Source organism: Scylla paramamosain, unplaced genomic scaffold (genome assembly GCF_035594125.1).
Source record: "Scylla paramamosain isolate STU-SP2022 unplaced genomic scaffold, ASM3559412v1 Contig101, whole genome shotgun sequence".
In the NCBI taxonomy this organism is placed as follows: Eukaryota; Metazoa; Arthropoda; class Malacostraca; order Decapoda; family Portunidae; genus Scylla; species Scylla paramamosain.
Genome location: NW_026973766.1, coordinates 267501 through 282500, shown reverse-complemented (window position 1 = coordinate 282500; position 15000 = coordinate 267501). Strand labels below are relative to the sequence as shown.

The following is a 15000-nucleotide window of genomic DNA, read 5'->3' as shown; positions in this document are numbered from 1 at the left end:
AGTCTTAACGAGAGTAGGAGGTAGAGTTCCTACGAGCACAAAATTAACAAATATACAAAGAAAAGAAAATACAGAATATAAAGGACGGAAAATGTGGCTAGAGAATAAAAATTGAGAACGAGATCCACCATAACAAGAGTTACGAAGAACAAGAAAACGGTACAGGAAGAGAAAATATTCCAGATAATTGTAGATGGCTAGGCATGTAATATTCTTTGTTTTTAAGTTATAGATGAGACGGGCTTAGAGAAGTGGGAAGGAGGAATAAGGAGAAATAGTGGATAAAAGAATTAATGTATGGGGGCAAAGACTGGCGGACATATGGATAATCTGCGAGGGATAGAGAGAGAAAAGTAATGAATCGATTATTTGCCCAGATAAGTGGAAGTGCCCCTTCTAGGAATGCTGTTGGCCAAATTCTAGCGGGTCTGCCTATGCATAGTGATTAAATGGTATTTTTTTTTTTTTTAAATGTGGGTGTTGAACGATGTCAGCAACGTGAAGGGCGGCATTATCAAGGAAATATGTAGCATAGTAATTGCAGTGAGAAAAAAAAAAAAGGAAAGCACAATATTTCGTAATACATGATAACGAGCACGATATCAGGAAAAGTACTAAAGAATGACTACTTGCAGGTAAGTTTACCGTTTAATTGAACGGTACGTAATGTTTAATGTTATGTTAAGGCAATACCATTTCGCAAGTGTAGTGTGTAATGTGTAATAATACATCAAGGTGTGGTAGGTCGGTCACTGGAGTAGGCTTCGTAATGTAAATTCGTAAATTTGGGGGTGAAAACAGTTCAAGAAGGATTAGCACGACAGGATTATGACTTCATTAGGGCCTCAGCCTGACCTTCCACCGAGGTCACACGCTATTAACCCCTTGGGATGATTAATTGACCTGTGGATCAAACCACCTTACAAGGTCCACTCCCTCCATTCAACAATCGGTTAGGTTTGTCTTCTGTTGTGCTCAGTAGAGGACTTTTTAAGTCTTGCTTGAGGGAAGAAGCAGTCACGCAGGTAAAGGTCTGAGGTGAGGATAGAAGGGATGATAGACAAAAGCCTGTGCAGAAGAGAGAGTGAAAACGGAAGGGTGAAAATCTTACAGAAAACGGAGTGCTAGGAGCGGTGACTTGTGTCCCGCTACAGATGTGTCCGGAAGGGGGAGATAGGTGTGTTGGAATGTCAGGTCATGCTGAAATGAGAGAGGTGAGGTCGAGGCGAGTAGCCGAGGGAGTGGAGGATGGTAGGGGACGAAATGAGGGGATTAGGTGAAGTAAATGTAGATGAATTGTATAAATATTTCGTAAAGTTCATACAGATCAGTTAGCAGATATCCCGTATAGAACAATATAAAAAAAAAATACGCTAAATGGATGGCTGCTAGGTTAAAGCATTTTATATGGCGTAAGAAGTTTATATAAGAGATTAAGGGCAGGTGAAGAAGTTTTAAGGACACAATGAATTAGAACAGTCAGAAGTTAACGAGGAAAGCGAAGGACAATTATGAATTAAAGGTAGCCAGCCAGGCGAAGACGGACCCCAAGGGATTTTATCTGATATACAGGACGAAGAATAAGGATACTGTAGGTCCATTAAAGGCAGCAGATGAAGAGCTGGTTAGTTCTGGGGAGGAGATAAGTAAACTTGAATGGTTATTTTTTAACTGTCTTCACCCAGGAAAACATTCAGGATATGCCAGATAGTGAACAGGTGTGTAGAGCAGATGAGAATGAGAAGCTGACAGATATTTCCATAACTAGGGAGATAGTGGAACAGGAGATAGGCTAAAAAAAAAGTTCAAGACACCAGGACCTGATGAAATATATCCCAGAGTACTTAAGGAATGTAAAGAGATTATTAGTGAGCCGTTAGTTTCTGTCTTAAGGAAATCACGAGTCGGGTGAGGTACCAGTAATGTGGAGGCAGGCTAATGTAGTACCCATCTTTAAGAAGGGAGATAAAACTTTAGCGTCTAATTACAGACCTGTCAGCTTAACTTCAGTTGTAGGTAAAATGTTAAGAGTCAATAATAGCGAGGAACATTAGGGAACATTTAGACAAACATAACTTGATAAATCCGTCACAGCATGGCTTCACGAAGGGGAAGTCTTGCCTGACAAACTTGTTAAGTTTTTACAGTAAGGTGCACGAGGCAGTAGATAATGGTGATGGTTATATCTTATATCAGGACTAGTAAAGCATTTGACAAGGTACCCCATCAAAGGCTCCTGAGAAAGGTTAGGGCACACTGGATGGGAAAGTGTTAGGCTGGATAGGGTCATGGCTTGGTAACAGGAGACAGAGTGGTAATAAACGGCTCGAAATCCGAGTGGGGTCATGTAATTAGTGGGGTGCCACAGGGATCAGTATTAGGGCCATTGTTATTTCTAATATATATCAATGACTTGGACAGTGGAATTAGTAGTGATGTTAGTAAATTTGCGGATGACAAAGATTAATTAGGTCAGAATCGGATGCCATCGCCTTGCAGGCAGACTTAGAATGAATGAATGGACGGATAGATGGCAAATGCAATTTAATATCAATAAATGCAAAGTGCTTAGCGTAGGCAGAGGAAACCCACACAATAGGTACACATTAAACAACCAAACTCTGGTAGGTACAAGGTACGAGAAAGATTTAGGAGTTATAGTTAGCTCAGAACTCCGTCTAGGGAAACAATGCATAGAAGCCAGAAACAAGGCAAATAGGGTACTAGGATTCATTTTTAGGAGTGTTAAAAGTAGAAGGCCGGAAGTAATATTAAAGTTATACTTGGCGCTGGTCAGACCTCATCTAGACTACGCTGTGCAGTTCTGGTCCCCACATTACAGGAAAGATAAAGGTCTATTAGAATCAGTACAGAGGAGAATGACAAAGGATACAGGGGATGAGGAGTATTCCTTACGAGGCGAGGTTGAAGCTGTTAAATTTACATTCTTTAGAGAGACGTAGGTTAAGAGGGGACCTGATAGAAGTCTTAAAGTGGTATAAGGGTTATAACAAGGGAGATGTAAGCAAAATTCTTAGGATCAGTAACCAGAGTAGAACAAGAAATAACGGGTTCAAGCTTAAAAAAAATTAGGTTTAGGAAGGAGATAGGAAAAAATTGGTTCTCAAATATAGTGGTAGATGAGTGGAACGGACGCAGTAATCATGTAGTTAGTGCTAGGACACTAGAGAGCTTTAAAAGAAAATTAGACAAGTTTATGGGTGGGGATAACAGATAGAAATAGGTATATTTCATACAGGGACTGCCACGTGTAAGCCTGGTCGCTTCTTGCAGCTTCCCTTATTTCTTATGTTCTTATGTTCTTATGAGTGTTGCAGTTAAAATGGGCAAGTGAGCGAAATATGGAAGAAAAAATATAAAGAATGGGAAAAAAGATGTTCTCAGAGAATGGATTGCTTGGTGTACCTGACGACGACTCTTGCAGCGTGCAAGTTCTGAAAGACAACAATTAGAGCTCACCACAGTGGTCTTGTTAATCACACTACAACGGAGAAACGGAAAAAAAATACAGCCTCATTCTCGAACATGAGAACGTTATTTCAGTCTGATGTAACAAAAGCAAGTGCCAACAAGTGTGAAAATTTCTAAACTGAAATTAGTAGCTCACATTGCTTGCCATTCAAGTGTAATATTTATCGTATTTTGCAGTGTTTTCCTGGTGTTTCCACGTCTTTCTAGACTCAGACGTGTAGATAAGAGTAGAATGAGTAAGAAAATAAGAGAAATAGAGGAGGAAGATGAAGGGAGAAGGAATAGAGGAGGTGGTAAAACAGAAAAATGCTAAGAAAACAATATTTAGGTTAATTTTCCCTGCTGCCCTGTCTGTCTTTGTAGTATTTGTCTTCCTTGACAGTGCTTTCAGTGTATTTGGCGTGTTTAGGGGGTGTTGGAGTGTGTCTGGAGATGTTTAGGGGGTGTTGGAGTGTGTGTTTTAGGGATTTGGTGATGTTTGAGTCAATATTTAGCGTTCCTGGTGTGTTTTGGGGTGTCTTAGGCTTGTTTAGGAGTGCTTTAAGTGTGCTTTGGACTGTTTTCAATGTTTTGAGATGTTTCAAGTGTATTTTGGGATGTTATGGATGAGTTTGGGTGTGTTTTGTGTGGATACGGGTGAGTTGTGTCTGCGTTTGTGGGTATTTTTGGGTATTTCAGGTCAGTCTGGGTGTGTTTTGGGGTGTTTTAAGTGTGTTTTGGCCCGTTTTCAGCGTTTTGGGATGTTTTAATTGTGTTTTGGGATGTTATGGATGAGTTTGAGTGTGTTTTGGGTTGGTACGGTGTGTTTTGGATGCGTTTTAAGTCAATTTAGGTGAGTTTTGGAGTATTTTAAGTGTGTTTGAGGATATTTTGGTGCTTTTTCGATGTGTTTAGGTTGTTTTTTTGTGCGTTTAGGAATGTTCTGGGTATGTTTAAGGTGTTTTAAGGTGTTTTAGTGTGATTGGACTTGCTTTTGAGTTGTTTTGGTTATGTTATAGGCATGTTGCAGGTAAGAATGGGGTCTTTGAGGGTAGAAGTGGTGTGCTTGAGGTAAAATAAAAGATTCTGGAGTGTTTTTGAGAGAGGCTGTGATAGTAGAAGCGTGTCAGGGGTGTTATAGCGTATGTTGTGATATATGAAACTACTAGATGCAAGTGTGTGACCACCACCACCACCACCACCACCAGCACAGTGGAAAAAAGGTTAGAGACAAGCGGGGAAAGTTGAAAAGTGAATAATTAAACGCTTGCTGTCTTTTATTATCTTGAGTATAAAATGGTTATATGACTCTCTCTCTCTCTCTCTCTCTCTCTCTCTCTCTCTCTCTCTCTCTCTCTCTCTCTCTCCTGGCTTGCCTCTCTTCCAAGGGACTTTACACTAAGGCTGGTTACTGTGTACACGAATGTGGTGGTACAAATACTGAATTCAGCTCACCAATCTAGCTCTGAGGTAAGAGAGAGAGAGAGTTGGTTTGTAAGAGTGTGCATTGAGTGTGTGTGTGTGTGTGTGTGTGTTTTGAGTGTAAGAGAGAGAGAGAGAAGTATAATTGTCTGTGTACTACTACTACTACTACTACTGCTGCTACTACTACTACTACTACTACTACTACTACTACTACTCTCTCTCTCTCTCAGCTTTGGATTAGTAACCCCGTTGACAGAAGTGACACCCTCGTTTTCTCTTCTGAGATGTAAACAAAGCGGTACATTCCTTTCAGCTGGTGATAAAACTTTCTCTCGCTCTCCCTCGCTCTCCCTCACTCTCCCACGTCACGGAAGCAGTAAAATAAAGCACAGGAGGAGGAAGTGAGAGGATAATGAATTTTGGATGTTTGTGATACGTCAGAAGGTTTCACTCATTTCCTGTCGAGATGTTGGTTAGTGGGCCTCGTCTTTCTTTGTGTTCCCTAGTGTTGCTCTTGTGTTGTGAGAGGAATATAGTAATGTGTGTGTGTGTGTGTGTAAAGAAGAAAATGTTATGTTATATCTACGTGTTTAAAAGTTTTCTACATTTAAGTCAGAAGAGGCTGGATGGCTGGCTGGCTGATGCTGCTGTTGTTGTGGATTTAATTGCTCATCTATGTTCCTTTGTGCTGTGAGGGAAAGTGTGTGTGTGTGTGTGTGTGTGTGTGTGTGTGTGTGTGTGTGTGTGTGTGAAGGGAGAAAGGGGTGGTGTTTAGGAGTCTGGGATGGGAAAACGAGTGATTTCTTTTGTAGCCTTCAGAAAAAAAATATTAAAGTTTTTACAGTGGGAAAATTTTGGTGGTGAGTGAGAAAATGACTCAAATATTACCTGAAATTTAACCTGATGTGGTGGAGCCTCACACTCCTCAGCTGCCCCTAACCAAACCTAACCTAACCCAAAGAAGCCTACCCGAACTTCTGTCTGGTGCTTCCTCCTCCCCAAGACTGGCTATCTCGTGTCATAATCCCAAGCTAGCCTAACCTAACCCTACCTAACCTAACCTAAGCAATTCTAACCTAGCCAAACCTTATCTAAGCAAGCCTAACCTAGCCAAGCCTAACCTAACCTAAAGAAGCCTACCCTAACCTAACCTAGCCTAACCTAACCTAACCTAACCTAGCCTAACGTAACCTAACCTCGTCTAACTTAACGAAGCATAGCCAAACCTAACCTAACCTACATCCTCTTCCCACGGCCCCACTTAACCAAACCTAACGTAACTTTCAGAGCAACGGCAACCCTCCGATCCGGCAGGCAAGTTGGCGGCAGCGATGGCGGTGGCGGCGGCAGCGGTGGTGAGGTGGACGGCAGGGACAGAGGGGCAGTACAGGCTGCGGACATCAAGGAGAAGGTGAGCAGGGTGTTGTGTTGGTGTGTGTTGCTAAGCTGAGTGTTTGTAAAGTGTTTGGTTGTCAATACGCCGCAATATTTGTCACTCAAGGCTCATGCAACACTGCCTCCATACACAAGTGTGTCGGGAAAGTGATTGAAAGTCGTAAACATTTTATTGTTTTAGTTTATTTATTTATTTGTTTATTTTGTTTTATTTTTTATATATATAGGAGGGACACTGCTCAAAGCCAACTAAATACTACAACAAAAAATACTGTGATAAAATGAAAGATTAAAAACACCTCACTTAACCTAACCTAACCTAACCTAACCCAACCTAACTTAACCTAACCTGACCTAACCTGACCTAACCTAACCTAACCTAACTTAACCTGACCTAACCTAACCTAACCTAACTTAACCTAACCTAACCTAACTTAACCTCACCTAACCTAACTTAACCTAACCTAACCTAACTTAACCTAACCTAACTTAACCTAACCTAACCTAACCTAACTTAACCTAACCTAACTTAACCTAACCTAACTTAACCTAACCTAACCTCAGTTAACCTAACCTAACTTAACCTAACCTAACTTAACCTAACCAAACCTAACTTAACCCAACCTAACCTAACTTAACTTAACCTAACCTAACCTAACCTAACCTAACCTAACCTAACACCCACAGAGGAACGCACGGACAAGCAAGGTGGCACTCGGCAGTCTGATCCTGGACCTGCGCAGCTTGACGGTGGTGGTGCCTCTGTCTCCTGCTCTCCTTGACTATTACCCCAAGCATGACTCCAGCGGCTTGTATTCCTCTGTGTGGTAATAAGTCTGTGTGGCTTATTACCAGCATATCATCCACGTCCCTGCAAGGTTCCATTCTGTCTTGTCTGGTGGTATGTGGGTGTGTTGCGTTTTGTATTGGTTTATAGATTTCTAGTTTGTTTTTTATGATGATTTTTTTTCTATTTCTTTATCCTGTTATCTATTTATTTATCTTTGTTTGTTTGTTTGCTTGTAGGGTGTGTGTGTGTTTGTTTGTGTTCCTGATATTGCAGCTTGTTTTCTTGTTTTTTTGTTTTTTTTATTGTTCTTTTGTGTTTTGTTCCCTTTCATTGTTCTGAGGTTGTTTTCAGGTGTGTGTGTTTTGGGGTGTTTTTGCAAGTGTTTTGAGGTAAATTGTCAGTTTTGGGGTGTTTTGGGGCTGTTTTTGCAAGTGTTTTGAGGTAAATTGTCTGTTTTGTTTGTGTGTGTGTGTGGCCGGGAGGGGGTTGCCTGTGTGTGTGTTTTCAAGGGAGTTTTCATGTTTCTAGTTTAACAGGCTGTAGTGGAAGTTACTGGGGTTTTCAAGGGAGTTTTCATGTTTCTAGTTTAACAGGCTGTAGTGGAAGTTACTGGGGTTTTCAAGGGTGTTTTCATGGTTCTAGTTTAACAGGCTGTAGTGGAAGTTACTGAGGTTTACAAAGTATATTTTCAAATCTATATTTTTACTGTGTAGCCAAATAATTATAATATAAAACAACAGAATTTATCAGTAACAATATTATTTAACCCACCACTTCCTGCTCTACCACCCTCACCATCCACAGGGCCTAATGATGATGATTCCTGCTTTCATCCTCATCGGGCTAACGAGACCAACCTGGGGCTGTACTCTGGACTGACGCTGTATGCCATAGGTGGGTCTGGAGGGGCTGGGATAACAGATAATTTAAATAAACACTCAAACACTTAAAAAAACACAAAATTCATGCTGGTATACACTTAAAAACACAAAAAAAACACAAAATTCATGCTGGTATACAATTAAAAACACACTGAAATACATACTAAGGCTGGTGTACACATGTAAACTTGTACGCAAACACTGGTGTACACTTAGAAACACACACACACTTGGTAAGGCTGGTACACACACACACACACACAGACTCATAAGAGATGCTGGTATATGCTCACAAATCCATACACATATTAGGTAAGGCTTCTGTACACCAATTTAGATGTATGTCCAATGAGATAGCTTGTATTTTCTCTCTCTCTCTCTCTCTCTCTCTCTCTCTCTCTCTCTCTCTCTCTCTCTCTCTCTCTCTCTCTCTCTCTCTCTCTCTCTCTCTCTCTCTCTCTCTCTCTACAACAACAACCTACAACAACACCACCACGTCACTTACAAGCACTCAGACCACCACCACTACCACAACCAGATCTTAACCAAACCTAACCTAACCTACCCACACCACACAGAGACCGGCGTGCCCTTGTGTCTTCCCTGCGGCTGTTGTCCCTGGTCCACGGTCTGAACTTCCAAGCCGGCTGCCGAGTGGGGCGGTTGAACTGCGACGACTTTTACATCCCAGAAATTGCAGAGAAAATTGATATTAGGAATGATTACTTGAACTGGATGAACAGCAGGCTTCACCCGATGTCCAGGAGGGAGGTGGGTGTGTGTGTGTGGGGGTGTGGGGGTGTTTAAAGGTGGGTGAGTGACTTGGGGGTGTTTGGGTGTGTTTTGGGGTGTTTAGATGTGTTTGGGTGTGTTTTGGGGGTGTCTGAGTGTGTTTTGGGGTGTTTGGGTGTGTTTTTGGGGTGTTTAGATGTGTTTTGGTGTTGTTGGGGTGTCTGGGTGTGTTTTTGGGGTGTTTGGGAGGTGGGTGACCATGTTTGGGGGTGTTTGTGTGTGTTTTGGGGGTGTTTGTGAATGGGTGACTGTGTTTGGGGGAGCTTTCAATGTTGAACGCTTAAAAACATCCTTTAAAATTGACATTTCCTTTAATTTTAACTGACAAACCCTTAGAAACACCCTTTAAAAATTGAAAACCCTTTATTTACTCTCTTAAACCCTTAAAAACATCCTTTAAAATTGACATTCCTTTAATTTTAACTGACAGCCCCTTAGAAACACCCTTTAAAATTGACATTCCTTTAATTTTAACTGACAGACCCTTAGAAACACCCTTTAAAAATTGAAAACCCTTTATTTACTCTCTTAAACCCTTAAAAACATCCTTTAAAATTGACATTCCTTTAATTTTAACTGACAGCCCCTTAGAAACACCCTTTAAAATTGACATTCCTTTAATTTTAACTGACAGACCCTTAGAAACACCCTTTATAAATTGAAAACCCTTTATTTATTCTCTTAAGCCCTTAAAAACACCCTTTAAAAGACACCAAACCTTTAAATAGCCTCATAAACCCTTAAAATCACCCTTCTACCTTTTATTTACCTCCTTAAACCCTTAAAATACACCCTTTAACTCTTCATTTACCCCTTCAACCCTTATAAACAACTTTAACTAATCCAATCCTTTACATTACAGAGTCCAATCCTGTTCTGTGAGTATCCATTCTTGTTCGACCCTCAGGCCAAGACGCTGCTGCTCAGGTGTGACGCCACTCGGCAGGTGAGAACCAGGTGCAGGACTAATTAGATAGATAGATAGATAGATAACTTTATTGTCAAGATGCAGCATAATAAGCTTACAAATTGAAATTTGCTTTGGCCAGAGCTCCGTACAATATAAGTTGAGTAAAAGTATGTAAAAATTATGTTAAAAAGTATTTACAAAATAAAAGTTAAAATGATTGAAAGTTAAGATAATTGCACATCATACTAAGGTTACATACATGTATTAGATATATCACAGTCACACATCTATTGCACAATTGCTGTTTTAGTGTTGGTGATTATAGAGCATGATGCTTTTTGGCACAAATGAGTTCTTATACCTGTTCGTGCGTTGAGTCGGCAGAGCTAATCTTCTGCCTGACCTGAGGAATACATAGCAGGAGTGGAGGGGATGAAATGAATCGTTCATGATTTTTTCAACCTGCTTCATAGATTGTTCAAGGAACAGCTTATCTAATGGTTTTGTTTCTGCACCTAATTTCCGTGATTTTCGCACAATCTTTTTAAGCTTACTTTTATCATGACATGTTAGCTTGCCGTACCAAGTGGTTAAGGAGAAACCTAATAGTGACTCTATTATAGACTTATAAAAGAGGCTAATTATATGTCTATCTACATGCAGGTTGTTTAAAATACGTAAAAAATAAAGTCTCTGCTTACATTTCTTGAATATCATACTCGTATTGGTATTTGCACTACCTTTTAGTTGATTATCAATCATAAGACCTAAATATTTGTACTCTTCTACTCGGTCTACAGTTTCTGAATCAATTATAATAGGATCAGGTATATTAGGTTTGCTTTACATATGTTTATTTGTTTATTTGTATATATATATATTTTTTGTGTGTTTTTCAAGGATTTGTCAGCATTAAAGGCTGTTTGGAAGTGTTTTTCAAGATGTGTGTGTGTATGTGTGTGTCTTTTAATATTTCTCCAATCCTTCCTCATGTCTCTAATCTTTTGTTGCCTCTCTCTTTTAATATTTATCCAATCCTTTCATTCTCTCCTGTAGAACACAATCCACACCTTCTCTGCTGTCTTGATTCACCCAGTCCTCCCCTCCCCACCTCCTCTGCTGTCTTTATTCACCCAGTCCTCTCCTCCCCACCTCCTCTACTGTCTGTTTTCACCCAGTCCTCCCCTTCCCACCTCTTCTACTGTCTGTTTTCACCCAGTCCTCCCACACGACACCGCAGGAATGTAAATAAACACACCGTTCACACTAATATCCTTCTGTTTATTGATTTCTGTCGGTGTTTCCAGGGCAAATGTTTCCCAGACCACCCGGTCATACGCACGTTCTGGGAAGTATTTCACAAACTCTCCCTGGAGCAGAAGAAGTTGTTTTTGAAGTTCCTGACGGGCACTGACAGGGTTCCTATTCTGGGCATGAAGGTAGGTGAGAGACAGAGAGAGAGAGAGAGGGGCTGAGGGGAGTGACTGTGGGGTTTGTCAACATCCTGTGGGGGGACATCCTGTGGGTCTGTGGGAGAGAGAGAGAGAGAGAGAGAGAGAGAGAGAGAGAGAGAGAGAGAGAGAGAGAGTGTCCTCCTTTTCTCTTCCTTCTTGTCCTCTTTTCTTCCTTCCTTCCTTCCTTCCTTCCTCCTCTTCCTTCCTTCCTTTCTTCTCAGTCATTCCTCTGAAATATGAATAAATTTATAATAATAATAATAATAATAATAATAATAATAATAATAAATTTAATAGTAATTTATTGTATTTTCTCTCACACACACACACACACACACCAATATTTTCTCCCTCTCTTTCTTTTTCTCTTATAAACTCTCTCTCTCTCTCTCTCTCAGGCACTCAAGTTGATGATCCAAAGCACAGCAGACGACAGCTTCCTTCCGGTCGCACACACCTGCATCACCCAACTCAACCTGCCAAAATACAACACCAAAGAGAAGCTGAAATACAAACTTCTACAGGCCGTACAGCAGAGTGAAGGGTTCGGCCTGGTGTGAGGGTGTCAGGGGGTGTTGACGGGGTGTGAGGGGGTGTTGAAGGGTGTGAGGGGGTCAGGGGGAGGCTGTGTGAGTTGGATAAGAGTGACCTTGTGTGTGGGAGGAAGTGCCTGTTAAGAAAATAGAATATATAGAAATTAATAGAAAATATATGTAATAGTTTACAGAATTATTATTATTATTATTATTATTATTATTATTATCAAATTGAGTATATTTTTTAGTCTTGTTACAAAAAAAAATGAATGAAATAAAGAAAATGAAAAAGGTAACTTGTATTATTATCACTATAAAAATGAGAGAGAGAAAGAGAGAGGAGGGTGGCCAACTTGCTGGACATGAGAGGGAGGCTGTTGCTCTACAAGGGCCAGATACGGCCTTATTTAGAGTATTCCGCCCTCTCCTGGATGTCCTGTGCTGCCACACACATCAGCAAGCTCCACGGTGTCATCCGGTGGTGACTCGGTGGAAGTGCCGCGTTCCCGCTCCAGCCAACACCGGCCCACCTTTTGGGGGCGAGTCTCCAGACCGTGGAACGTCTTCGCGTCCTCCGTCCCTCATATCAGGGGGATGGATACCCAGGACGTGAAGTTAACAGCACACCACTGGAGGGGCTCGTTCCCAACCCTCCTGCTAACAATATTAACACAAGTCCATAAAGAATGTATATATATGTATATATATCTTTATATTTATATTTGTGTTGTATCACACCCCTAAAACAGGTTGCACGTGGCAGTGCGCCTTCAGCTGATAATGTACCTTCGCATGATAATGTACCTACGTTTAACTAGGTTTAAATTAAAGAGAGAGACAGAGAGAGGGTTAAGAGGAAATCTTGAGAGAGAAAAGCCTTATTATATTATTATTGAAAGAAAAAGAGTGGAAAGAGAGAGAGAGAGAGAAAAACCTTATATTATTATTAGTGAAAGAAAAAAAGTGGAGAGAGAGAGAGAGAGAGAGAGAGATAAAAGCCTTATTATATTATTATTGAAAGAGAGAGAGAGAGAGAGAGAGAGAAACCTTATTATATTATTATTGAAAGAGAGAGAGAGAGAGAGAGAGAGATAAAAGCCTTATTATATTATTATTGAAAGAGAGAGAGAGAGAGAGAGAGAGAGAGAGAGAGAAAAGCCTTATTATATTATTATTGAAAGAGAGAGAGAGAGAGAGAGAGAGAGATAAAAGCCTTATTATATTATTATTGAAAGAGAGAGAGAGAGAGAGAGAGAGAGAGAGAGAGAGAGAGAGAGAGAGAGAGAGAGAGAGAGAGAGAGAGAGAGAGAGAGAGAGAGAGAGAGAGAGAGAGAGAGAGAGAGAGAAAGCCTTATTATATTATTATTGAGAGGAGAGAGAGAGAGAGAGAGAGAGAGAGAGAGAGAGAGAGAGAGAGAGAGAGAGAGAGAGAGAGAGAGAGAGAGAAAAGCCTTATTATATTATTATTGAAAGAGAGAGAGAGAGAGAGAGAGAGAGAGAGATAAAAGCCTTATTATATTATTATTGAAAGAGAGAGAGAGAGAGAGAGAGAGAGAGAGAGAGAGAGAGAGAGAGAGAGAGAGAGAGAGAGAGAAAAAAAAGCCTTATTATATTATTATTGAGAGAGAGAGAGAGAGAGAGAGAGAGAGAGAGAGAGAGAGAGAGAGAGAGAGAGAGAGAGAGAGAGAGAGAGGGGGGGGGGGGCACGTGTATTCAAATGAGCTTGGTGGCACTTATTTACTTAAAAAAATAACGCAAATTTTAAAGGAAAAATAAAAAAAAACATGACAAACTTAAAAAAAAAAAAATGCTGAGAACCGGAGATCTGAGGCGAAATATTTGCCTAAACGCTTATTCAAAATACCTGCGGGTGTTTTCAAGCGACAGATTAACAAAATTTCTACACTCAAAAGACTCTAGTACAAGTGACGCGGGTTTTCAAGTGTGTTTTTACGATTCTAGCGACAGATTAACAGAATTTCTACACTCAAAAGACTCTAGCACAAGTGACGCGGGTTTTCAAGTGTGTTTTTACGATTCTAGCGACAGAATAACAAAATTCCTACACTCAAATGGCTGTAGCTGAAGTGACTCGGGTTTTCAAGTGTGTTTTTACGATTCTAGCGACAGATTAACAGAATTTCTACACTCAAAAGACTCTAGCACAAGTGACGCGGGTTTTCAAGTGTGTTTTTACGATTCTAGCGACAGAATAACAAAATTCCTACACTCAAATGGCTGTAGCTGAAGTGACTCGGGTTTTCAAGTGTGTTTTTACGATTCTAGCGACAGATTAACAAAATTTGTACACTCAAAAGACTCTAGCACAAGTGACGCGGGTTTTCAAGTGTGTTTTTACGATTCTAGCGACAGATTAACAAAATTTCTACACTCAAATGGCTGTAGCTGAAGTGACGCAGGTTTTCAAGGAAGTTTTTACGGTTCTAGCAACAGATTAACAAAATTTCTACACTCAAAAGACTAGCACAAGTGACGCTGGTTTTCAAGTGTGTTTTTATGGTTCTAATGGCATATTAACAAGATTTCTGTGTGTGTGTATAGGAGAGAGAGAGAGAGAGAGAGAGAGAGAGAGAGAGAGAGAGAGAGAGAGAGAGAGAGAGAGAGAGAGATTCAAAACAAGAATTTCTACTACTACTACTACTACTACTACTACTACTACTACTTACTACTACTACGGTAACACTGCCTCAAACACACACACACACACACACACACACACACACACTCGCAAATATAAAAACAATAAATAAAAAAAAGTAATTATTTAAGATAAATTATTTTCGAACTTATAACCAGAGAGAGAGAGAGAGAGAGAGAGAGAGAGAGAGAGAGAGAGAGAGAGAGAGAGAGAGAGAGAGAGAGAGAGGGGGGGGAGGTTAAGAAGGGAGGAAGGTATAATGCACCCATGCCCTCTCTCTCTCTCTCTCCCTCCCTGTCTCTTTCGCAACGTGCAAGGCAACCTATGGGGGCAAGAAAGAGAGAGAGAGAGAGAGAGAGAGAGAGAGAGAGAGAGAGAGAGAGAGAGAGAGAGAGAGAGAGAGAGAGAGAGAGAGAGAGAGAGAGAGAGAGAGAGGTGAGGGCCTGTCAACTCTCTCTCTCTCTCAAAATGCAGAGAGGGAGAGAGAGAGAGAGAGAGAGAGAGAGAGAGAGAGAGAGAGAGAGAGAGAGAGAGAGAGAGAGAGAGAGAGAGAGAGAGAGAGAGAGAGAGAGAGAGAGCGCATAGACACAGACAGACAGACAGACAGACAGACAGAGGAGGAGGGAGGAGGACTTCCGTTAACACATAAATTCAATATTTAAATGAAGAATAAAAAAAAATGGAGCG

At 40.7% G+C, this 15000-nt stretch overlaps 1 protein-coding gene and 1 long non-coding RNA gene across 8 annotated transcripts in view; one reads left to right on the top strand and one right to left on the bottom strand.

Moving 5' to 3' along the window:
• LOC135099093 (probable E3 ubiquitin-protein ligase HERC4) overlaps window positions 1-11946 on the top strand; it is a 32385-nt gene extending 20439 nt beyond the window's left edge. For 3 of the 7 annotated variants that reach the window (XM_064001505.1, XM_064001504.1, XM_064001507.1), the window contains 4 exons: window positions 8541-8733; window positions 9617-9700; window positions 10972-11103; window positions 11517-11946. In XM_064001505.1, coding sequence (XP_063857575.1) covers window positions 8698-8733; window positions 9617-9700; window positions 10972-11103; window positions 11517-11678 — 414 coding nt within the window. In that variant the 5' untranslated portion in view covers window positions 8541-8697 and the 3' untranslated portion in view covers window positions 11679-11946. Of the gene's footprint in view, window positions 1-4852; window positions 4942-5170; window positions 5369-6183; window positions 6308-6978; window positions 7193-7885; window positions 7976-8540; window positions 8734-9616; window positions 9701-10971; window positions 11104-11516 lie in introns of those variants that run through there. The other 4 variants (XR_010267632.1, XR_010267634.1, XM_064001508.1 and 1 more) reach the window with 3 other exon arrangements.
• Window positions 10925-15000, bottom strand: part of LOC135099095 (uncharacterized) — a 6914-nt gene continuing 2838 nt past the window's right edge. The window contains exons 2-3 of the long non-coding RNA XR_010267638.1: window positions 11457-12311; window positions 10925-11347 (exon numbers count right to left, since the gene is read on the bottom strand). This is a non-coding gene — a long non-coding RNA (uncharacterized LOC135099095). The remainder of the gene's footprint in view (window positions 11348-11456; window positions 12312-15000) is intronic.